General features: G+C 42.9%; 2 protein-coding genes across 3 annotated transcripts in view; one reads left to right on the forward strand and one right to left on the reverse strand.

Annotated features, from left to right (window-relative positions):
• Positions 1 to 25828, forward strand: part of PRRX1 (paired related homeobox 1) — a 424833-nt gene that overhangs the window by 175000 nt on the left and 224005 nt on the right. The gene's annotated exons all lie outside the window — the stretch shown is intronic.
• LOC147748889 (uncharacterized) lies at positions 462 to 12669 on the reverse strand. The gene is made up of 2 exons (XM_086964438.1): positions 12565 to 12669; positions 462 to 8494 (listed from the first exon to the last, which is right to left on the reverse strand). Exon 2 carries the CDS (start codon positions 8453 to 8455, stop codon positions 1997 to 1999), a length of 6459 nt encoding a protein of 2152 aa, XP_086820564.1. The 5' UTR covers positions 8456 to 8494; positions 12565 to 12669; the 3' UTR covers positions 462 to 1996.

Genomic DNA, 25828 nt, shown 5'->3' on the forward strand with positions numbered 1-25828 from the left:
CTAACAAAAAAAAAGAAAAAAAAATGAAGGAGGGACTGTGTAATAGATAGTAAGACAGATAAAAAGTGTAAAAGGAAGTAACTGAGAAAAGAAAAATGAATAAGGGAGCAAAAGAAAGAAGAAATAGGAAGAAGACTAAAGCAGAGGTTAAGGGAGATTGTAAATGGATGTTGAAAGTAAAAAGAAGGACAGTTAAGTATGGGAATGTCAGGTAGTGACGGAATCAGAGGAAAAGAATAGCAGTGATTGAGGGAAAGTAAATATCAGTGAATATAAGTAAAAAGGGGTGAAAGAGGGTACATGTAAGTGAATAAGGGTAACACATGGGGAGTAATAGAGACAAACAAGAGAGAGAGTAAAAGAAGGACTGTCACAAAGGGACTAAGTGAACCAGTAAAAAAGGTAAGTGAAGGAGTGTGCATAGGCAGAAGTACTGAAAGAAATTGAATGTGGTCGGAAGTAAACATGGAACAAAAGAATAAGTGAGGGAAGCAAAGTAAGGAAATAGGGGTGCGGTAGGGTGACAGAAAAATAGTGAAAATAAAACAAAAGGTGATAACAAAAAAGATTTTGTAAACACACTTACCATATAATCAATGCAAACTTGTATCTATGAAAGATAAAAGAAAAAACACGTTATAATTTCTTAAAAATATATAATAAAATAGAAACAACAGTTCATGAGGTTTAAAAATCTACAAAAGTTTACTAAGAAATGATGCAATAGTGAAGGATACAAAAACAGAAAGAAAGTAATGTAGAAAGAGAAAAAAAAAGGAAAAAGAAATAGAAAGAGAACAAATTCCTAAAGGTAAATAAGATACTAAAAGAATGTAAGATATCAAATCAAAATCAGTAAAGATAAGAAAATAAAAGAAAAATGAGTGAAAAGGAGAGAAGTCTGATTGAGAAACTATAAATAAAAAAGAGGAATAGAAGATGATTGAGAGTGAGTGAAGTAAAGTAACAGAGTGAAGGGATGAAAGGAATGAAGTTAGTATAGAACGATGGATAAAACAGGAGTGAGAGAGTAAGTACACAGAAAGACAAAAGGAAGAACTAAGTGAACTACAGTACAATGGATGCGAAAGAAAAAAAAAGGAGAAAAAGAAAGAGAGGGTTAGGAAACTAAAGCAGTGGTACTGTGAGAATATGAAAAAGATAAAAAGTGGTGGAAGGAACAGAGGAAATGCAGACAGTTCCTATTAGATTAAGAAGTTGTGAATGAAGTGCACTAAAGAAACAGCGATGAAAAAAGAGTGTAAATTAGTAAAGAGAGGTAAATAAGGGTGAAAAAGAAAATGAGTATAAGACAATGTGAACACAATATAAATTACACAATGCAAACTACACAATAACTTCTACAATATGTTACATTATTTATTTTTGCTGTTCTCAGAATATATTGAATTTCACTTAAATTAGTGAGATCAAAGTCTTCATCATATAACAGCGGGAAAAAAAAAACACAATCTAAAAGATTGTGTTTAAAAAAACCCATTCAAACATACATCTCATATAAGTACACTAATCTTTGATTCACTTACTTTTCCGTGAGACCAAATTGCAGATAGTGAAGGTCCTTTTGGTGGAAAAAAGTCTGCTGTGCTCTATAACTTCCATTTCATCGACTTCCTATGAAAAAAGATCTAACAACATCATATGTTACACTTTCCTCACGGCCAATTTGTGTCAGATATATCAGTATTTTTTACTTTGAGATCCACTTAAAGTATCTACATGAGATTGCAGATAGTGAAGGTCCTTTTGGTGAAAAAAAGTCTGCTGTGCTCTATAACTTCGATTTCATCAACTTCTAACAACATCATATCTTACATTTTCCTCACGGCCAATTTGTGTCAGATATATCAGTATTTTTTACTTTGAGATCCACTTAAAGTATCTACATGAGATAAATAATTTCAAATATTAGATTAACTAACTAACTAACTAACTTTTATTAACTATTCCCGTCTTCAAAGGCCAATTCCCTTTACTAAAACTTTGGTTTTAAAAACACTAGATAAGAATTTGTAGAGTCATAAGGCAAACGTTGTTTATAAGTTAAATGAGAATCATTGCAGTAACTCCATCCATTTTCAGATTTTAAGTAGCATGTATAATGTCCTGAGGTGGTCGAAGATCCATCATGATAAATAATAGCTTCAGTTGTAAAGGTCCTTCCAGAAATTGATAACTGAGAAGCCACAAAATTTTTGATAGAAGTTGTCAATTTAGTTCCATCAGGTCTACATCGTTGGAAAACTAAAATAATATACTGCCCATACCTTTGTATAAATAATGTGGACAGCATTGTACAGTTACATTGGGTACACACCATATTATGATCTGCTGCTTTAACTAGATTTTTAAAAGACACTGATTTACAGTCTGGTAAAGTCAAATATATAAATCTTTCAGTGTCTATTGTAGTAGTACTTGATAAACTACAATTGTGGCAGTCATGCTGCCATTGATAAGAAAGACTGAAAAGATTATCTACATCTACACCTTCATCTTCCAAAACACCAAACATATACATTAAAAATTCCTGACAATCCTGCTGAATGTTCTGTGAAAATTTATCTTGACCAGAACACAAATCTAAAATATTTCGAATTTCTGTTACACTTTCTATTTGTGCTGTAACACTGCTACATTTCTGAAACACAGAATTCAATAAACCACACAATCTTTGATCCCGATTTTCAACAATCTGTTCTTGTAAACTTTTAAGAAAAAAAACAACATTAACCACTACATTAGCATAGCAGTTGACACCAGAACTGTTTTCAAACTGAAATCCAACAACATTTTCTCCACAATTCTTTTTCTTCCTGTTTTCAATTACAGTTTTCTCTACTTTTTGTCTTTTTGCAACTACCTCACTACAATTATCCTCATTTCTTCTTTTTCGGCCTACCACACGTTTTTCAAACAGAGGATATTGAGGCAAATGTGGAGCATACTCTCTTCTTAACCTATTGTATTCTTTAACACAATCTAGATCGGCAGAAATCTTTGTCTCATCACACGCAATCAAGTACAATCCTGATAAAGTTCTGACTCGAGATAATGCCACATATGCCATACCCTCTTTAAACACAGATCTTCCAATGTTCACCAATGCACTATCTACACTTAAACCTTGAGATTTATGAATTGTCACCGCATACGCCAAACAAACAGGAAACTGTTTTCGGCGAACATATAAGTCTTTTACAAGTAAAAATCTAGCAGAACAACGACTTATTTGTTGTACTTGTTCAATGCCATCAAATTTTATTTTTAAAAATTCAATTCCATCTCTATTTCTGTAATTCACAAAATCAACAACATAACCCATTGCTCCATTTACCAGACCGCTTTCAACATTTAAATTCCTTCTCAAAATGATACGACAATTTAAACACACATTCAGAGTCTTTTCAAAACCAGCTGTTTTTGAAATACTTTTCTCCAATGAATGCAATTTAGTTTTCAAATTTTCTGACAAAACAATTGTTGCACCCATATGCTCTATTTTATCTATTGCTTCCAGTTTCACAATCTCTTCATTTTCTAAGTCTAACATTTTTTGATTGAAGATGGAACATTCTTGCAGAGTTGGCATCAAACATATCCCAGATTTCTTCTCAGTCATTTTTTTAAAAATATTCTCTGGAAGAATGTTTTCATTTGCATACAAATTTGAAATTAATCGACTATGCAAAGCTTTTTTCCCTTTCTCAGTCATTTTTCCAATTCTTACATCTTGTAGAATATTTTTATAATCTTCATCCTTGGCCTGTCGCATATTTTGAAGCAGTTCAGCATATTTAAAATTTAGCCATATATTAACATTTCCAATGCTTCCAAGGGACTTCCTGGTATCTTCATGCGTGAGCATTTTAAACACTGGTTGTCCTTTTACTGGAGTCAACTGCAATAGATCTCCAAAAACAATAATGTGTTTTCCTCCAAATAACACATCATAGTCTGTTTTAAGAATTTCTTGCATTCTCAAATGCACAAAAGCAAGCATTAGATTTGAGACCATGCTTACTTCATCTATGATAAGAAGTTTCATTTTCTTCAAGACTCTTGAAACTTCAGAACACGCATCTCCAGATAGCTTGTTGTAATGCAATTTATTATCATGTTCAACTGGCAGCATCAATAAACGATGTAGAGTAATCCCTTTAATGTTATGTGCTGCCAGACCAGTTGGAGCAGTTACAACACAAGACAGTGGTGAATCAGTCCTTTTCTGCAGATAACTTGCAACGGCTTTAATTAGAAAACTTTTTCCTGTCCCCGCTTCTCCACTTACATACAGTCGGACAGGGTCAAATAATATACATGAGCACTCTTTTTTCTCATGTCTGAATCCATGTTCAATCTGCTCTGTGACTTCATCATATATCTTTTTCTGCTCAATGTTTAGTTGCGTTACCAAATCTTCTAAGTTAACTCCATCCTCTTGAGCTTGTTCCATAGCTCTTTCCACCTCATCCATGGCAGTGGCAGCTTCATTTTGGATAATTGGTCCTCCTAGTGGATCCTGGCTCAATGAAGTAGAACTCTGACTATCTTGAGAACTGTTTCTAGCTATCTCTTCAGCAATTGTGGTTTCTTGCTCCATTTCTTCATTCAACATTTGCAGATAATTTAGAAAAATAGGACATTCTATGGTATCCTTAGTTGCATTAAAAGAGTCTTCATAACAGAGAAAATCTCCAAGTAGTTCCTCTTCTGTACGCCATGGCTTAAAGAGTTGCAAAAGAGCTAAATAGTAAAATTCTCTTTTGTCTGGAACTTCACAACTCAATTTTCGATGATTAATCAAATGGCCTTTTTTCTGCTTCACTAGACATCCTTCATAGCCAATGAGTGCATATTTTCCATTATTGATATCTTCTGTGATGTTCCTCTTATAACTGTAGTTTTGAAGAACTTCATACAAACATGTGTTCTCAAGGTGAGTACTTCTATTTGGATAGTATGTATCCAACATATTTGTCTTCAAAATATCTGTACTGTTTGGTTCTTTTTCCGCCAAATATTCAATTTCTTGTACAGATTTCAAAACTCGGTTTCGTGTTGCAGCAAGACCAAGACTCACCCAAATGATTGTTCTTGATTTGGCATAGAGACTTGCTGATGATAACCGATCAGAACATTCATATGCTCCAATTTCTCGATGCGACAACATCTTCAGACTGAAACTGTATAATTTCTTGCTTAGACTCTTTTCATGTGAAATGTCCTCCCACATTTCCTTCAGTTCTGTCTTTTCTTTTTTGGTGATGTAAGATGTCACATATCGAGCCACAGCAATAGAGTTGTCAGCAACGAACTGAATATCCATGTTAGCATTCCACATGGACAAAATCACTGGGTTGTAATCGTTGATGTACTTAGATTCTTCATTTCTTTTCAAATTATATGTGTTTTTGGGAGATTTTCTCGTCACAGTATGTCGTAGAGATGACATCAAATTATTTACTCTTCCTTTAGAAATCACTGGTCGAGGAAATGCAAAACGACATTTCGTGTAGTACTTTTCCTTGTTTTTAAATTTTCGACGACAGTACTTTCCACAACGATGAGATTGAAAACGTAAAACTTGTTGCCTTAAATTGTTTTCTTCAGTAGATTTTGGAACAGCACATGTTGAATACTCTTCAATGAAACTCATCACTGTTTCATCTGAATCTGATCCAAATTTGGGTGCATCTTTAATCCACAACAACATATGTATATGAGGAGCACCTCTCGCTTGATATTCCTTCCTCCAAAAGAAATCCAAAACCTCTCCAAGGGGAGGATTTTTTTTGTTGGTAATAAAAGACATCATAGCTTCAAATCTATGATTAAAATATCTGCAAACATTCACTGGATCTAAAGAACACAGTTCTCCTGGTGTTTTCAATTCTATATTTGGTATGTTTTCATTTGCCTCTCGTAGAAATTGAAGTAAATCGTCCCAGGCATACTCAGCACAGCTAAGAGTGAGGAACCATGTAGGAGTTCCTAAGTTTCTTAGCATACATTTCAATTCTCCATGACGACGAAACCAATACTCGTTGGTTCCACGTTGACATGCCATGAGATTGATTAGCTGAGATTCCAAAATACTGTCTTGCAGATTAACTTTCTCCATAAAGTCCCTTGCACATACATTTTGCAAATGAGGTCCACTTTTTAATATATGATTAACTGCATAAGAAAGCCCAGACAAATCACTTTCAAACAGTAGATGAAATAAATATGGAATGCATTGACGAAACCTTGGATCTTCTGCATATAATCTTAGAGTCCGGTATTCAGCTGCAGGAATTTGAACTGGTCGATCATCATATCGTCCACCACAACCTGTTGGAAATAATTGTGGAAAACAACGAGCTTCCAAACTTTCTTCCCATACACTAATGGGACTTCCTTTTGCTGCCTTCATTTGAAACAAGTCAATTGCATTTCCCATTACTTCTTTGGAATGCAAAGGATGAACAGTATAATGTTCATATATTTCTTCAGTTCTAGACACATCAACTTTTTCAATTTGACCAACTGAAGAATCACTATCTTCTTCTGTAGCTGTTTCCTCTACTCCAACACTTACATGTTTGTAGTACTCATTGTTTTTAACTAAATACAACGTTGCCTTCTTGACTTTTTTAACATCCACTAAATCTTGCCAAATTTTCTTACTCTTTGTTGGAACCCCATTAACTAGAATAACTAAAGGATCTTCTTCTACTCTTTCTACACCAATTGTATTAATATTTTTCTTTACATCTAGAGGCAAATAAACAACTCTTCCCTTTAATCCTCTCAGTAAATCTGATGGAGGCAATTTCCCTGTCTTAGGCTCCATGCGAACAATAGCCTGAAAAGGATGGACACATTGAATCAAAATAGATTCATAAGTATTTAGATCCATCAATTCAGAAGGAATATCTATCAACTGAAGATTATTATAAACTGCTCTTGCAGGCATTCTATTTTCATTTAATTTTTTCAAACAATAAGTGCAAATACGCTGATCCAAACTCAAATCAAAAGAATTCTCCACCAACAAATAACTTACAAAATCCTCCCATTCACTATTATTTTCCAATTCACTTTTTGCATATAAATCAACTAACCTAGTCTGAATTTTATAATGAGTCCGTCGACAACACACACAAGTTACATTAGGCCTCTCACTTGATTTCACCTTAAACTTGATAATTTCCTCATCAAACTTTTCAATACTTGAAATTTGTCCATTATCTTCTGCATTACCATCCATTACTATATCTATTTCTACACTGTCCTCTTTGTTCCCAAAATAACAAAACTCAATTTCTTCACAAATAGTCTTCACATCCACTTCAGATCCATGCAAAAGAGCACTATTTAACTGTTTAAGCTTAAGTGCAGGACTTTTTGCATAATACAACTTCCTCACTAATTTCCTTACGTTATTATGATGCACTGCTAACATCCTAAAATGATGAAAAACACTCCGACAAACTTTTCTAGAAAGACATGCTAGTGAATGCCCTTGCAAACCTGTGCTTTCTCTCACTCTGCAAGGATCTAACTCTTGCAGGATCTTCATTTTTTGTTTGAGACTTTTTTTACTATATGTACGTAAGAAATTTCGAAGCAAATCAATTGATTCCTGTCGCACACTACAAATACTACTGCATTTCCATGTGTACACTGGACCCTTAGTACGTCTCCCTAAAACTTCATCAGCTAAGACCTCTTCTGCATCTCTAGATACAAGTTTCTCTTTTTCCATCACACAACTATCTTTCACCTCATATGCACGACCACTGGTGTCAACTGCATGCACCAAATCATTTTCCTGAAAGTAACTCTCCTCATTAAAAAAAGGCTCAGAACTTGAACTATGCATCCATTCACCAGAAAATACTTCACAAAAATTACTCCGATTAATAATTCTTTTCCATCTACTGTTCGATTTGAAAACATCCATTGCCTTATTAAGTATCCTAATTCTATTGATTATTAAAATAAATAATTTTTTCTTAACTTCAAAAGCCTGATCAACAATCTTTTCTACACTTTTCTTTTTCTTGTAAAAAGCAGCTTTTAGTTTACTTTTCTTTTCATTTTTTAGCAAATTTAAAACTACCCTATTGCGAAACATTCGCCTACGAATGTCCCTAAAAACATTTACCCTTCTATTGCTAACCATTCTCTTCTCTCCTGGTCCAATGGAAACATTTTTTGTGGGCTTCTCTTTCCTTTTTAGATTTGTTGACTTTTTCTGTATATTCACATTAGCAATTTCATTTTTTTTCCTACGACATATGTTGCGAAGAAAAGACTTAATTGGCTTACCAGAAGCTTTTCTGGTGTTTTTTGAAGTAGTTGTTGAAGAGGATTCCATAAACTCTGTTGTTGATGTTCTCCTTTTCCGTATGGTATTTTTGATATTTCTTTGCCTTGAAGGCATTTTTGCTTCCTTTTCAGAAGTTGATTTGAATCTGTTGTTCTGTTAAAAAAACACATGAAAGACCACTATTAGCAAACAACAAAGTAATGTTAAAAAGCAAACAATATAAACAATAAATTGCAACATATTTAAGTTTATACAATAGCAACACATGGCTTTATTTTTAAAGGCCTTGCGCCACCAGTGCGTCACTTATTACCCATGTTTAAAGTCAAGCATCAGCTGCACATGGCATTCATAAATAAGGGCCAAATGCAAATACCAATCAATTGCACCCAAAAATCGATTTTTCAATAACATGTAAGAAACACTGCGCAAAACCTAAGTACAACCACTCAATATCATCAAACAAAGTCAGGGTCTGATTTATAAAGGCCTTGCGCCACCAGTGCGTCACTTATTACCCATGTTTAAAGTTTTGCATCGGCTGCACATGGCAATCATAAATAAGGGCCAAATACATATACCAATCAATTGCACCCAAAAATCGATTTTTGAATAACATGTAAGAAACACTGTGCAGAACCTATGTACAACCAATCAATATCATCAAACAAAGTCAGGGCCTTATTTATGAAAGCCTTGCGCCACCAGTGTGTCACTTATTACCCATGTTTAAAGTCATGCATCAGTTGCACATGGCAATCATAAATAAGGGCCAAATACATATACCAATCAATTGCACCCAAAAATCGATTTTTCAATAACATGTAAGAAACACGGCGCAGAACCTATGTACAACCAATCAATATCATCAAACAAAGTCAGGGCCTTATTTATGAAAGCCTTGCGCCACCAGTGCGTCACTTATTACCCATGTTTAAAGTCATGCATCAGCTGCACATGGCAATCATAAATAAGGGCCAAATACATATACCAATCAATTGCACCCAAAAATCGATTTTTCAATAACATGTAAGAAACACGGCGCAGAACCTAAGTACAACCACTCAATATCATCAAACAAAGTCAGGGCCTTATTTATGAAAGCCTTGCGCCACCAGTGGGTCACTTATTACCCATGTTTAAAATCATGCATCAGTTGCACATGGCAATCATAAATAAGGGCCAAATACATATACCAATCAATTGCACCCAAAAATCGATTTTTCAATAACATGTAAGAAACACGGCGCTGAACCTAAGTACAACCACTCAATATCATCAAACAAAGTCAGGGCCTTATTTATGAAAGCCTTGCGCCACCAGTGCGTCACTTATTACCCATGTTTAAAGTCATGCATCAGTTGCACATGGCAATCATAAATTAGGGCAAAATACATATACCAATCAATTGCACCCAAAAATCGATTTTTCAATAACATGTAAGAAACACGGCGCAGAACCTAAGTACAACCAATCAATATCATCAAACAAAGTCAGGGCCTTATTTATGAAAGCCTTGCGCCACCAGTGCGTCACTTATTACCCATGTTTAAAATCATGCATCAGTTTCACATGGCAATCATAAATAAGGGCCAAATACATATACCAATCAATTGCACCCAAAAATCGATTTTTGAATAACATGTAAGGAACACTGCACAGAACCTAAGTACAACCACTCAATATCATCAAACAAAGTCAGGCCTTATTTATGAAAGCCTTGCGCCACCAGTGCGTCACTTATTACCCATGTTTAAAGTCATGCATCAGCTGCACATGGCAATCATAAATAAGGGCCAAATACATATACCAATCAATTGCACCCAAAAATCGATTTTTGAATAACATGTAAGAAACACTGTGCAGAACCTATGTACAACCAATCAATATCATCAAACAAAGTCAGGGCCTTATTTATGAAAGCCTTGCGCCACCAGTGCGTCACTTATTACCCATGTTTAAAGTCATGCATCAGCTGCACATGGCAATCATAAATAAGGGCCAAATACATATACCAATCAATTGCACCCAAAAATCGATTTTTGAATAACATGTAAGGAACACTGCACAGAACCTAAGTACAACCACTCAATATCATCAAACAAAGTCAGGCCTTATTTATGAAAGCCTTGCGCCACCAGTGCGTCACTTATTACCCATGTTTAAAGTCATGCATCAGTTGCACATGGCAATCATAAATAAGGGCCAAATACATATACCAATCAATTGCACCCAAAAATCGATTTTTGAATAACATGTAAGGAACACTGCACAGAACCTAAGTACAACCACTCAATATCATCAAACAAAGTCAGGCCTTATTTATGAAAGCCTTGCGCCACCAGTGCGTCACGTATTACCCATGTTTAAAGTCATGCATCAGCTGCACATGGCAATCATAAATTAGGGCAAAATACATATACCAATCAATTGCACCCAAAAATCGATTTTTGAATAACATGTAAGGAACACTGCACAGAACCTAAGTACAACCACTCAATATCATCAAACAAAGTCAGGCCTTATTTATGAAAGCCTTGCGCCACCAGTGCGTCACTTATTACCCATGTTTAAAGTCATGCATCAGTTGCACATGGCAATCATAAATAAGGGCCAAATACATATACCAATCAATTGCACCCAAAAATCGATTTTTGAATAACATGTAAGAAACACTGCGCAAAACCTAAGTACAACCACTCAATATCATCAAACAAAGTCAGGGCCTTATTTATGAAAGCCTTGCGCCACCAGTGCGTCACTTATTACCCATGTTTAAAATCATGCATCAGTTTCACATGGCAATCATAAATAAGGGCCAAATACATATACCAATCAATTGCACCCAAAAATCGATTTTTGAATAACATGTAAGGAACACTGCACAGAACCTAAGTACAACCACTCAATATCATCAAACAAAGTCAGGCCTTATTTATGAAAGCCTTGCGCCACCAGTGCGTCACTTATTACCCATGTTTAAAGTCATGCATCAGTTGCACATGGCAATCATAAATAAGGGCCAAATACATATACCAATCAATTGCACCCAAAAATCGATTTTTGAATAACATGTAAGGAACACTGCACAGAACCTATGTACAACCAATCAATATCATCAAACAAAGTCAGAGCCTTATTTATGAAAGCCTTGCGCCACCAGTGCGTCACTTATTACCCATGTTTAAAGTCATGCATCAGCTGCACATGGCAATCATAAATAAGGGCCAAATACATATACCAATCAATTGCACCCAAAAATCGATTTTTGAATAACATGTAAGGAACACTGCACAGAACCTAAGTACAACCACTCAATATCATCAAACAAAGTCAGGCCTTATTTATGAAAGCCTTGCGCCACCAGTGCGTCACTTATTACCCATGTTTAAAGTCATGCATCAGTTGCACATGGCAATCATAAATTAGGGCAAAATACATATACTAATCAATTGCACCCAAAAATCGATTTTTCAATAACATGTAAGAAACACGGCGCAGAACCTAAGTACAACCAATCAATATCATCAAACAAAGTCAGGGCCTTATTTATGAAAGCCTTGCGCCACCAGTGCGTCACTTATTACCCATGTTTAAAATCATGCATCAGTTTCACATGGCAATCATAAATAAGGGCCAAATACATATACCAATCAATTGCACCCAAAAATCGATTTTTGAATAACATGTAAGGAACACTGCACAGAACCTAAGTACAACCACTCAATATCATCAAACAAAGTCAGGGCCTTATTTATGAAAGCCTTGCGCCACCAGTGCGTCACTTATTACCCATGTTTAAAGTCATGCATCAGCTGCACATGGCATTCATAAATAAGGGCCAAATACATATACCAATCAATTGCACCCAAAAATCGATTTTTCAATAACATGTAAGAAACACTGCACAGAACCTAACTACAACCACTCAATATCATCAAACAAAGTCAGGGCCTCATTTATAAAAGCCTGGCGCCACCAGTGCATCACTTATTACCCATGTTTAAAGTCATGCATCAACTGCACATGGCAATCATAAAAAAGGCCAAATAAAAATACCATTCATTTGCACCCAAAATCGATTTTTAAATAACATGTAAAAAACACTGCGCAGGACTTATATACTAACATACAATTTCACTTCTAAAACATAACTATCTGCTTCCAAATATTCTCCATAGAGAAAATAAATCTCTATCTAAATTAAATGAATCATTACTTACCTTTAGAAATGCTTTTGGAGATTGAAAACAGTGTCAGACACACACACCAATTTTTCTTTAGCAGAGGAGAAGGTGTGCTCTCAATACACTGAAACCAAGACTGGCATAGAAAATCTCTATCTTTGTACACATATGCCTTAATTCAACCAATGAAAACTCTTCCCTCACTATTTTCAAACCAACACCCATCCCCCTCTCAAACCTTTCTATCTGTTACCATAGCAACTCCCTCCTAACTGAACTCTAAGGTTCAAAAGTTTATCTTACAATGTTGCAAATTAACTCAGCAAGGATGTTTGACCTGTCAATACAGCAGCCTATACAGGGTATTTTTGCTTTTGGTGACTTTTTTTAAACCATTCAAATTGCTTCTTTCACACAACATAACCATACACCCTAACTTTCAGTTTTCAACTATCTGAATCCACCAATCATTGCTAGTGATTCAAGAGCACAGAAACTCCACAATTATTTTTTTGTGAACTCCTACTGTTCCAACTGCCATTTCATTCCCACACTTCATCTGACTGGACCAGAACCTTCTCACATCATGTACTCTGTTTGGGTTATTGGACATAGCTACATCCACTGGGCTCAAAGGTATGCAGCTAGCAGAAATTTTCATAACCTTGATTTATCAAATGTGGAAATCAAGTGGATTGGCCACAGAGGATTAAAATGTCACCAATTGATACCATTGGTGAAAACCTTTTTGCATCTGCCAGAACCTGACCTTATAATTGTGCACTGTGGTGGAAACGATCTAGGCACATTAACTGGGGTAGGTCTGGAAATGCTATTAAAGGACACCTTTCATCAATTGATGATACTTTTTCCCCACACTGCCTTGGTATATTCCAATATATGCCAAAGACAGAAATGGAACTGGTCCAACCAATTTGGTCCACAATTTGAGAAAGCACGGAAACATGTAAATAAATCTGTTTCTGCTTACATGAGAGACTATGGAATGGGTTCATTATACAATAATAACTTGCGTTACAACATGCAAGACATCTACAGAGGAGATGGAGTGCACTTCTCAGATGAGGGGAATAGAATATTCCTCCTGAATTTAAGAATGTGTATTGGAACCTACTTGTAGGTACCTAAATCAACCACAGAACCCAAAAGCTCTTTTCAGAGCTACCCTAACTCTGATCATTCAAAGCGTTTATTTTTTTCTAACTTTTTTCACTATTTTTCACCAAAGTACGCTTTCGGGTACGCTTAAAGGTGCGCGCACCAGGCGCTACCCCCGCGAAAAATTAAAGAATTTTTTTTTTTTTTTTAACGTTTATGAGCCTCCTAAGCCCCCCTCAGAAAACCTAGAGGGTCAAGAAGTCTCTACAGTTCCCCCTTCTATCCATTCCGAACATTGTTTACCCTCCATCTTGTGTCTCGATTGTTCCGAAACACAAAATGGAGGACTCCCGTAACGCTGCCAGTGCGCGTAAAGGAGCGCGCACCCCTAAGCGCTCGTTAAAAAAAGGTGGGAAAGTAATTTACGGAAAACCCAATGGAGACACTTTCATCAAATATAGAATACGCCCTACTACATAGCAGTCCCTACCATTTGCCCAAATTTGGTGAAATTCCATTGAGACATTTAGGCTACAGGCCTGTCTAAATATCCTGAGGTAAATTACATGACAAAAACACACTTGTAATGTTAGAATTTACAACCAATTAAAAAGTATCTCTCATTTTCTACGATTATTTCCTGACGTTTGATTGGTTAAGTACAACAATATATATAAAAGAAGAGAGGGAAACACAGCCATTTTGACTACTGCTTCCTGAAGTACACTTGAAAACAAATTTCACTGACAACTTCAACTAATTTCTCTAAGGTAACTTCTAATTATGGAAGTATATTGTACACGTTAAGTTTATTTCTTAAAAAATATTCTGTTAGTGATATGCTATCCCTCTTTAATAGTTAGAGATAGAGATAGACTTCTCTGTAATAGTTATGGATTGAGTTAGGCTTCTCTGGTATACTAGCTCTACTAATATAGTTAATTTATATGCAATTTTCAGAAAGAAAATGGAAGGAGAAAATAAGGCAAATGATACTTCTATCAAAGTAAAGGTGGAAAAACCAGAAGATGAAAAAAAAGAAGTTGATTTCATGGATGACTCTTTGGATGAACAGTTTATAGAATGTTTGGAAGAAATTGAATCATGTACATATAATTATGAGGAAATTCCGGACAATATTATGTTAGAAATTTTATTAAATTATGAAAAAGAATCAGAGGAATAAATTTATCTTTAATAATTTCAATTGTTTCAGACAATATTCTTTTTTATATGTAATTCATGAAGTATTACCAAAAATGTTTAAAATATAAAGTGAGACTTATAGTATACTGTTCAACTATTTTTCTGTTACATAGTAAGTTTACTCATAGTTACTACCTTTCTCCCACTATATTATCTCATATGAATATTTTACACCTCATTTTCATAAGTGAACAGGATAGACTACTCATGATCCCCTAGAAATTCTCAGGGAGTGCTTAAAAGATCTGTTTCTCCTTTCCAGACAGACTATATTATGAATTCCATATACCACAAAAAATACAATAACAACATGCAAGATGTCTACAAAGAAGATGGTGAACATTAAATTTAAGTCTCTTCATTAGTACCTACATGTAGGTACTTACATAAAATAAAAAAATAAAAAAAAAAACAATTCATAAACATACAATTTTTGAAGTGATTATTTTTCCATAGTACCCTCCTCGATACGCTCCCCGGTGCGCGCACCAGGCGCTTCCCCCGCGAAAATCGAAAAAAAAAAAAAAAAATTTGAGGCCCCGCGGGGCCCTTTAATGGCCCCCATATCAAACCTAGGGGGTCAGGGGGGGTCTACCCTGCCCCCTTATGGTCAATTCCACCCTTTGTTTTTGCCACCTCTTATGACTAGATTTTACCGATAGACAAGATGGCGGCCGCTCCGGACTGTTTAGAATGTTTACAGACAACTGAGAGCCAATCAGCTTTCTGCGCGCAAGTCGCGTGTCGCGCCGGGAGCGCTCACCGGTGCGCGCACCGGAGAGCGCCTATAGATATATATATTTTTTTGAACGTTAATTTCTCAAAATCCACTGAAGCACATATCTTGAGACATAGCAAAGGCACATCGGGCTACCAGTCCCTACAATTTTGCCAAGTTTGGTGGAAATCCATTCAGCCGTTCGAGCTAAAAGTGAAATCGACCGCCCTATGGAAATTAACATGGGGAAAACGCGTTTTGGGACCCCCCTTTTATCTCGGCCCCCGCTTGACGAATCCCCCCCAAACTTTCAGGGAAGGACCGGACCGCCATGAGACCATTTTCCTGAAAATTTCAGGCAGATTCGTCAACCGGCGCCAAAGTTATTCAAAATAGAATGTTGAGATTTAACATTGAAAATTATCCTAACTATAACTACCTACTGGCGACCGCCAGTAGGTAATATATATATATATATATATATATATATATATATATATATATATATATATATATATATATATATATATATATATATATTACTTCGAATCTTCTGATTCCCACCTTATGTTCAGAAGTCACGGCACCACAGTAGCAGTAAGTTTAGATTATTTTATTCTTTTATAACACCATGTGCATTAGCAACAGGACAGCCTACGCGTTTCGACTACACTCAGGGGTTGATTAGGATCGCGGACGGAAACGTGTTCCGTCCGCCAAGGAAGGTGGCAAGATTCTCCGGACCGGTCCGCGGATAAACCGCCATAGCGATTAGGATAATATATGAACGAAACTTCGTCCGCGGCGGTCGGAGTACACCTGAGACCCCCGCAAGCGGACGGTACCGAAGAAACACCGGCCTCCGCGTACGCACATGACCGCGTGAACATCCTCATCTCCCGCTATACCTGCGTAAGCTCCGTGTCCGCGATTAGGATAACTCCGCAAGTACCCCGGTAGGCACCGCAATCCACGTCCGCTGCGGTAACAATGCAACGAGAAACCGTGCATCACAGCGGAAGGCCAATACGAACAACATCCCTACCGTCAAACCAATGACAAACAGTGCGACGGAAGTAAATAGCAAACACAGGAAACAGAACTACCACCCACCTGAAACATCAAAACCAATCACAAGACACAATGACCCACCAACAAGTACCAAATAATGCACACCAGTCAACACACCCACCTAGCACCTGACTGCCAATATCCATTGAGACAGGACCAAGACACAGACCATAAAAGAACTCCCACCCACTCCCGAAGTCCTCTGCATCACAGCATAGCTGCTAGCAAGAGACACAAGAGTACCTACAGCACACACCCATAGAATACACACAACCACCACCCAAACACACCCACCACACCATTCCTACACACCACACACCTGCACCTCCCAACTCACTCAAACCCACACCCTGAGCACCACACACCATGGCACCAAAAAAGAACCCAAATTCACGGACACAGAGTTAAAGGTAATGGTGGATGAAATCATCCGTGTAGAACCCCACTTATTCGGGGCCCTAGTCCAGCAGACCACCGTAGCCAGGAAAAATCACATGTGGGACAGGATAGTTACTAGGGTGAATGCGTCCGGGACCGTGCCGAGGACCAAGCAGGAGATACAGAGGCGGAGGCATGACCTCAAAACCCGTGTCAAAGCTATTCGTGCCAAAAACCATCTCCGGGCACATCACACTGGTGGCGGAACCCCCCCGGAGCCCTTACCCTACACCAACTGGGAGGACAAGGTGCTGAGCATACTGCACCCAGAGACCCTTGAAGGAATTGAGGAAGAAGAAGAGGCTGGTAAGTACAAACCAAGCACCACGAGCACAACGACATGGCGTGCCTCACACAACTCACAAGACACATCTCCCAGGCCCCAACCTATGCATGCAGTCCACATAGTCACCAACGTGTAAACCACTCCAACAGGCCCCCATGTCCACAGGGAGGGCGGTGGTGGTGGGTGGGGTGTGTGAAAGGTCACTAGTACAACTCCCAACAGGCCCCCATGTCCACAGGGAGGGCGGTGGTGGTGGGTGGGGTGTGTGAGAAGATGACACTACAACTCCCAACAGGCCCCCATGTCCACAGGGAGGGCGGTGGTGGTGGGTGGGGTGTGTGAGAGGATGGCACTACAACTCCCAACAGGCACCCATGTCCACAGGGAGGGCGGTGGTGGTAGGTGGGGTGTGTGAGAGGTCACTAGTACAACTCCCAACAGGCCCCCATGTCCACAGGGAGGGCGGTGGTGGTGGGTGCGGTATGTGAGAGGATGGCACTACAACTCCCAACAGGCCCCCTTGTCCACAGGGAGGGCGGTGGTGGTGGGTGGGGTGTGTGAGAGGATGGCACTACAACTCCCAACAGGCCCCCATGTCCACAGGGAGGGCGGTGGTGGTGGGTGGGGTGTGTGAGAGGTCACTAGTACAACTCCCAACAGGCCCCCATGTCCACAGGGAGGGCGGTGGTGGTGGGTGGGGTGTGTGAGAGGATGGCACTACAACTCCCAACAGGGCCCCATGTCCACAGGGAAGGCGGTGGTGGTGGGTGGGGTGTGTGAGAGGTCACTAGTACAACTCCCAACAAGCCCCCATGTCCACAGGGAGGGCAGTGGTGGTGGGTGGGGTGTGTGAGAGGATGGCACTACAACTCCCAACAGGCCCCCATGTCCACAGGGAGGGCCGTGGTGGTGGGTGGGGTGTGTGAGAGGTAACTAGTACAACTCCCAACAGGCCCCCATGTCCACAGGGAGGGTGGTGGTGGTGGGTGGGGTGTGTGAGAGGATGGCACTACAACTCCCAACAGGCCCCCATGTCCACAGGGAGGGTGGTGGTGGTGGGTGGGGTGTGTGAGAGGATGGCACTACAACTCCCAACAGGCCCCCATGTCCACAGGGAGGGCGGTGGTGGTGGGTGGGGTGTGTGAGAGGATGGCACTACAACTCCCAACAGGCCCCCATGTCCACAGGAAGGGCGGTGGTGGTGGGTGGGCTGTGTGAGAGAATGGCACTACAACTCCCAACAGGCCCCCATGTCCACAGGGAGGGTGGTGGTGGTGGGTGGGGTGTGTGAGGTCACTAGTACAACTCCCAACAGGCCCCCATGTCCACAGGGAGGGCGGTGGTGGTGGGTGGGGGGTGTGAGAGGATGGCCCTACAACTCCCAACAGGCCCCCATGTCCACATGGAGGGCGGTGGTGGTGGGTGGGGTGTGTGCGACTGGACACTGAAATGTAATTAATTTGAAAATAACACGTAATGTCCACAGTACTGATCTGCATAATTTTATTCCCCAGGTGATCGTAATCTCACTGGTGGAACCACCATCTGGCCTCAAGACTCGCCTCAGACAGGACTCTCTGGGGACGATGCAACAGCCAGCTCCGGTGCGGAGGATGGTGCGGGCCCAAGCAGGCTGCCAGGGCCATCTGGCTCCCAGGAGATTCCAGCCCCGACTACTACGGCCTGTGCAATTCCTGCTACACCGGCCACTGTGACCTGCACAGCCACCACCACCACCATCTCCACCACCACCAGTACCACCACTCCTGCCTCTGCCACCCTGCCTAACCCACCGCACGACGCCGGGCCTGCGCCATCCCAGCCACGCAGGGAGAGTGGGCGGCAAACGAGAGAGCCGAGGCCACATCAGCCAGGCAGGAGTTGCACGCAACGACGTGCAGAGGAAGGACACCCACCCCATCCCGTGGCACAGTCATTGGAAGCCCTAGCCAGGGTCCAGGCAAACTACGAGCGTGGCCAGGCACAGGCAGATAGTGCCCACCAGGACTCAGTAGAGAACAACAACATGTTGCGGGCCATTGAGAGCCGGCTTGGGCAAATCGTTGATATCATGGACCAGCACACAACTATGTGGAGGGGATGGATAGCCCGCAACACCCCCACCCCCACCCCCCCTCAACCAACGCCAAGGGCAGCAACACCACCGCCACCGCCACCTGCGCCCCTGCCGACGGATGTGGCACCTGAGCAACCTGCCCCCCCAGCTGACTCCGTCCCGCCTCCAAGACGGAGGGGCCGTCCGAGGCTGGAAGTGGGGGCGAGCAGTGTGGATGCTCCTTCCACACACCCCAAGAGGGGCCGTCAATGACTGAGACACTGCCAGAGCCAGCCATTCACCCAGCAAACTATCCTGTCCCACCTAGCCAATCATTGGCACAGGTCGGCTGGACTAGGCAGACACCAGCCAATGTGGTGTCAGCACGGACATTTCATCTGCCATTACCTTCAACTCACACTCCCCCACCCCACACCTATTTGTACATATGCACCAGCACCAATGTACAATCTGTAAATAAATACCACTTACTCACTCAATGATGTGTTGGCTCCATGTTTATTCACATGATTGTATCAGAAACAGACGTTACCAGGTTCAGGGATCCAAGTCGTACATAATCATGCCGCAGCGGGAGTGACCTAGGGAAAAACAGAGACAGCAAAGACACGTCAGGAAACAGAATCACACTCATCACAACACACTGCAGTGCAACATTCCACAAACCACACTCATCACAAAATGATTGGATGAGAGGACACACATCATGGAGACTTGCATGTCCAAAGAAAAAAACACACACACATGCATACATCACATAGCAGAACACACAGATGATGCACACCACAACGACACAACACCAGCAAACATACACAGGGCATACACAACCAGCACAAGAGGTGCTCACTCACATTCAAGGGAAGTAGCGATCAATGAGCTGGCGCCTCTGGTCCACACCTTCCTCCTCACCACTATCCTCATCAGTCAACATGGGTTGGTTGGGAGGGCAAGGAACTTGTTGTTCATCAGGGTCCAAGAGCTGTTCAATGTCATTGCGCACAGCCAGGTTGTGGAGCATGCAGCAGGCAATCACGATCCTGCATACTTTGCCTGGTGAGTAAGGCAGGGCCCCTCCGGTCTTATCCAGGCACCGAAACCTAGACTTCAGCAGTCCAAAAGTACGTTCAACCACTCTACGTGTCCTTCCACGGGCATCATTGTATCGCATTTCACCCACTGTAGTTGGATTACGTATGGGACTCAGCAGCCAAGGCCTGTTTGGGTAAGCCGAGTCGCCTATGTTGGGGGAAGAGAGAGACAGAAATATCACTACCAGAATTGGTGGGCACACCATGCCACACAGATATCACTCCTGTCACCACAGCATACTCACCAACAAGCCACGCTTGTGCCGGACGCAGATTTGCCATTAGTTGGGGGACAATGCTGCTCCGCATGATGTGGGCGTCATGTGCAGAGCCTGGAAATCTTGCACACACATGGGATATGATGTTGTGTGCCTGGCACACCACCTGCACGTTGAGGGAATGGAAGTGCTTCCGATTCCTATAGACCTGCTCAGGTGCCTGTGGTGGAATGAGAGCGATATGTGTGCCATCAATGGAACCCACTACGTGGGGTATCTGACCCAGTGCATAGAAGTCTGCTTTGACCGCTGCCAACTCTGCCGGCTGTGGGAAATGTATGTAGTCATCCTTGTACAGCATCATGGCTTTCAGAACATCCCGAAGTACCATGCTGAACATGGACTGTGACATCCCCCCAGCATGTCCAACTGTGTACTGAAAGGTGCCTGTTGCAAAAAAGTGTAGTGCCGCCATCACCTTTGCTGTGGGTGTAATGGAACCTGGATAGGTTCTTCGCGGCTGCAGATGAGGAGACAATTGGTCTACAAGCTCCATCAATCGAAGTCGATCCAGCCGGAATTTCCTGATCACCTCCTCGTCAACCATATCCTCCAGCACAGTGTATGGGCGATGGACATTTGGAGCCCTCCTGTGTGGGAGTAGATGGAATGGAAGTCAATTCACAAACAACGCATGGCTGTGCAACTGACTCACATGTCACCGTACTCTCCCAACTAGTAAAATGTAGTGTATAATTGTCATATGTGTGACATCTCTGAATGTCACTACAACATGGATTGCCGTAGCAACAATGTGCAGCCACTAGCAACATGATGTGTCTGAACATGTGCAATGCAACTTAGTGTCAGGTCAACATTACTGCCAACAAGACATGTGTCATGACCTAAATGTGTAGGAGCCACATCACAGACACACATGCAAGTGCATGCACACAAACGATAAAGATAAACACACACCATCTCATCATGCACCAATGGCAACACCAATAATGCTGGGCATACGTACTTTACATGCATGGTGACACAACAGGCAACACACATACACTGAATACATGTGTACCACCACCATAGTCATTACCTCACATATACCACACACTGACAACAAAATCAGAATGTGGCGATACATCCGGGATGTACTGTGTAGATGTGAAGAACTAGAAACGTGTGTAGGGAAATACCCGACGTCGACATGCACATGTGTTACACATTGTTTGCACACCGATGGGCATAGTATGGACACACATGGAATAGAGCAAGACATATGAAGTCACGCAATCACGCACACAACCGTCATAACGGAACTGCAGACAATACAACACGGTGCATCGTCTGAAAATATACAATCATTGGCGCCGCCATGGCGGTGCACTGCTTCCGCTGTTTACGAATGGGCATACGCGGGCCGCCGTTCCCTATTCCCATTGGCTGCATGTGCACGGACCGTCACGGTCACACATCGGCAACCGCATGTGCTAGCTTCCAGGACGGATGCTTCACTTGCAACAATGTTCAATCACTGGCGCCAACATGGCGGGGCACGTATTCGGCGGGGGAGGTGCAGGCCAACACATCCTTTAGCTGATGTCAATGGACATGGCAGGTCATGACCCCCCTTACAGTCACATTGCATCATCCACCGTACACCGGCCGGCCCAGCCCGGCCCAGGACCGCTGTGCCAGGCCCCGTCCACTACCGCCGTGCCAGGCCCCGTCCACTACCGCCGTGCCAGGCCCCGTCCACTACCGCCGTGCCAGGCCCCGTCCACTACCGCCGTGCCAGGCCCCGTCCACTACTGCCGTGCCAGGCCCCGTCCACTACCGCCATGCCAGGCCCGTCCACTACCGCCGTGCCAGGCCCCGTCCACTACCGCCGTGCCAGGCCCCGTCCACTACCGCCGTGCCAGACCTCGTCCACTACCGCCGTGCAGGCCATGTCAACGTTGGTGGTTGACATGGCCGGCACGCCGGTCCTGGGCCGGGCTGGGCCGGCCGGTGTACGGTGGATGATGCAATGTGACTGTAAGGGGGGTGATGACCTGCCATGTCCATTGACATCAGCTAAAGGATGTGTTGGCCTGCACCTCCCCCGCCGAATACGTGCCCCGCCATGTTGGCGCCAGTGATTGAACATCGTTGCAAGTGAAGCATCTGTCCCGGAAGCTTGCACATGCGGGGCCGGTGTGTGATCGTGACGGTCCGTGCACGTGCAGCCAATGGGAAGTGGGAACAAAGGCACCTCATAGGAGCAGGGACACTCCCAAGGACAGGGACACTAGTAAGGAAGGAGCCACTCCCAAGGGCAGGGACACTAGGAAGGAAGGAGCCACTCCCAAGGGCAGGGACAAGGACAGTCAGAAGACAAAGGCACCTCATAAGAGCAGGGACACTCCCAAGGGCAGGGACACTAGGAAGGAAGGAGCCACTCCCAAGGGCAGGGACACTAGGAAGGAAGGAGCCACTCCCAAGGGCAGGGACACTAGTAAGGAAGGAGCCACTCCCAAGGACAGGGACACTAGTAAGGAAAGAGCCACTCCCAAGGGCAGGGACAAGGTCTGTCAGAAGACAAAGGCACCTAAGAAGAGCAGGGACACTCCCAAGGGCATGGGCACACACAGGGAGAAGGTGTGCTCTGGAGGCAGGTACACCAGAGACACAAGTCTGCTGCCAGGAACAGGGCACCATCCAGGGAACAGGGAAAGTCCAGAGACAACATTCCTCCTATGGAAAAGGAACATCCAAGGGACAAGGCTTCTCCTATGGACACTGGCGCTATCAAGGACAGGCATACATCACCCCTTGCTGCACTAAGGCTGATGTGTTTGAGGGAACGGAATACAGATGTCTCCGCGGTGGAGTCACCGCTTACCTCCACTCCCATCAGGGCCCGTCAGGAGCAGAGGACGGTGGGCCCTGTTGTAGCATCCCCCACGACACATGTTGCAGAGGCCAGAAGGCAGCCACACAGCAAACGACAAGCAGGCTCCAGCACGTCCCCAGAGAGCATACCCCCGGCAGCAGATGCACCACCCATGGTGGGTGATATTTCATTTCCGTCCGAACCACTTGCCAGTCCTGTCCTGTCCAGGGTGCACTCACATATCCCCAAGAGATGTAGACACACACCATTGACACATGCCCACCCCGATGTCGGTCAAGTGCAACTATCACCAGCTCCAAGAGCCACCCTGCCTCCTGGCCCATACAGCCCTGTGGCTCATCCTTTCAGTGGTCCCAGTGGCGCAGCTGCAGTTGACTCGCATGTGTCAGATAGTGGCACTGTGTCTGATGTTTGCTGTCATGCATCATGTAGTTGCACAGTATTAGTTGCGCCCTCTCCTGTTTCTGGTGCTGGCAGTGTGTCTGGGTCTATGGCCCATGTGTCAGTCACTCGAGCTGTGGTTGTGTCTCACACTCCTGTTTCTGGTGCTGGCAGTGTGTCTGGGTCTATAGCCCATGTGTCAGTCACTCGAGCTGTGGCTGTGTCTCACACTCCTGTATCAGGTGCTGGCAGTGTATCTGGGTCTGCGGCCCATGTGTCAGTCACTCGAGCTGTGGCTGTGTCTCACACTCCTGTATCAGGTGCTGGCAGTGTGTCTGGGTCTGTAGCTCACGTGTCTGTCACTGCATCTGTGGCTGTGTGTCACACTCCTGTTTCTGGTGCTGGCAGTGTGTCTGGGTCTGTGGCCCATGTGTCAGTCACTCGAGCTGTGGCTGTGTCTCACACTCCAGTTTCTGGTGGTGGCAGTCTGTCCGATGCAGGTACTTCACGCAATCCACATGATAGTGTGATGTGAGGTGCTGTTCACTTCACTCACGTGTCATAGCACATGGTGTGTACATTGTCCATTGTGTACAGACTTCCACTGATGTGGTCCTTGGGACGGGTTGCTTGGAATACGTACTTGTGCTGCCTTTGATGTACCTGCTCTGATGTCGACTATGCCCTGTGGCTGTTGTGATACTGCAGTCTGCCCTCTCATGTGCTGCCTCTGATGTGCCTGCTCTGTTATGTACACTGCCCTGTTGCTGTTCTGATACTGCTGTGTGCCCTCATGTGCTGCCTCTGATGTACCTGCTCTGGTGTCCACAAAGCCCTGTTGGTGTTCTGATACTGCAGTCTGCCCTCTCATGAACTGCCTCTGATGGACCTGTTCAGTGCAATGGACTGTTGATGCACTTAGCCCCTCTCATGTACTGCCTCTGATGGACCTGTTCAGTGCAATGGACTGTTGATGCACTTAGCCCCTCTCATGTACTGCCTCTGATGGACCTGTTCAGTGCAATGGACTGTTGATGCACTTAGCCCCTCTCATATACTGCCTCTGATGTGCCTGCTCTGTTACGTACACTGCCCTGTTGCTGTTCTGATACTGCTGTGTGCCCTCATGTGCTGCCTCTGACGTACCCTCTGGTGTCCACAAAGCCCTGTTGGTGTTCTGATACTGCAGTCTGCCCTTTCATGTACTGCCTCTGATGGACCTGTTCAGTGCAATGGACTGTTGATGCACTTAGCCCCTCTCATTTGCTGCCTCTGATGTACCTGCTCTGATGTCGCATATGCCCTGTTGGTGTTCTGATACTGCAGTCTGCCCTCTCATGGACTGCCTCTGATGGACCTGTTCAGTGCAATGGACTGTTGATGCACTTAGCCCCTCTCATGTACTGCCTCTGATGGACCTGTTCAGTGCAATGGACTGTTGATGCACTTGGCCCCTCTCATGTACTGCCTCTGATGGACCTGTTCAGTGCAATGGACTGTTGATGCACTTAGCCCCTCTCATGTGCTGCCTCTGATGTACCTGCTCTGATGTCGACTATGCCCTGTGGCTGTTGTGATACTGCAGTCTGCCCTCTCATGTGCTGCCTCTGATGTGCCTGCTCTGTTACGTACACTGCCCTGTGCTGTTCTGATACTGCTGTGTGCCCTCATGTGCTGCCTCTGATGTACCTGCTCTGGTGTCCACAAAGCCCTGTTGGTGTTCTGATACTGCATCCTGCCCTCTCATGTACTGCCTCTGATGGACCTGTCCAGTGCAATGGACTGTTGATGCACTTAGC

The sequence above is a fragment of the Lissotriton vulgaris genome, chromosome 1_1 (genome assembly GCF_964263255.1).
Source record: "Lissotriton vulgaris chromosome 1_1, aLisVul1.2, whole genome shotgun sequence".
NCBI classification, from domain to species: domain Eukaryota; kingdom Metazoa; phylum Chordata; class Amphibia; order Caudata; family Salamandridae; genus Lissotriton; species Lissotriton vulgaris.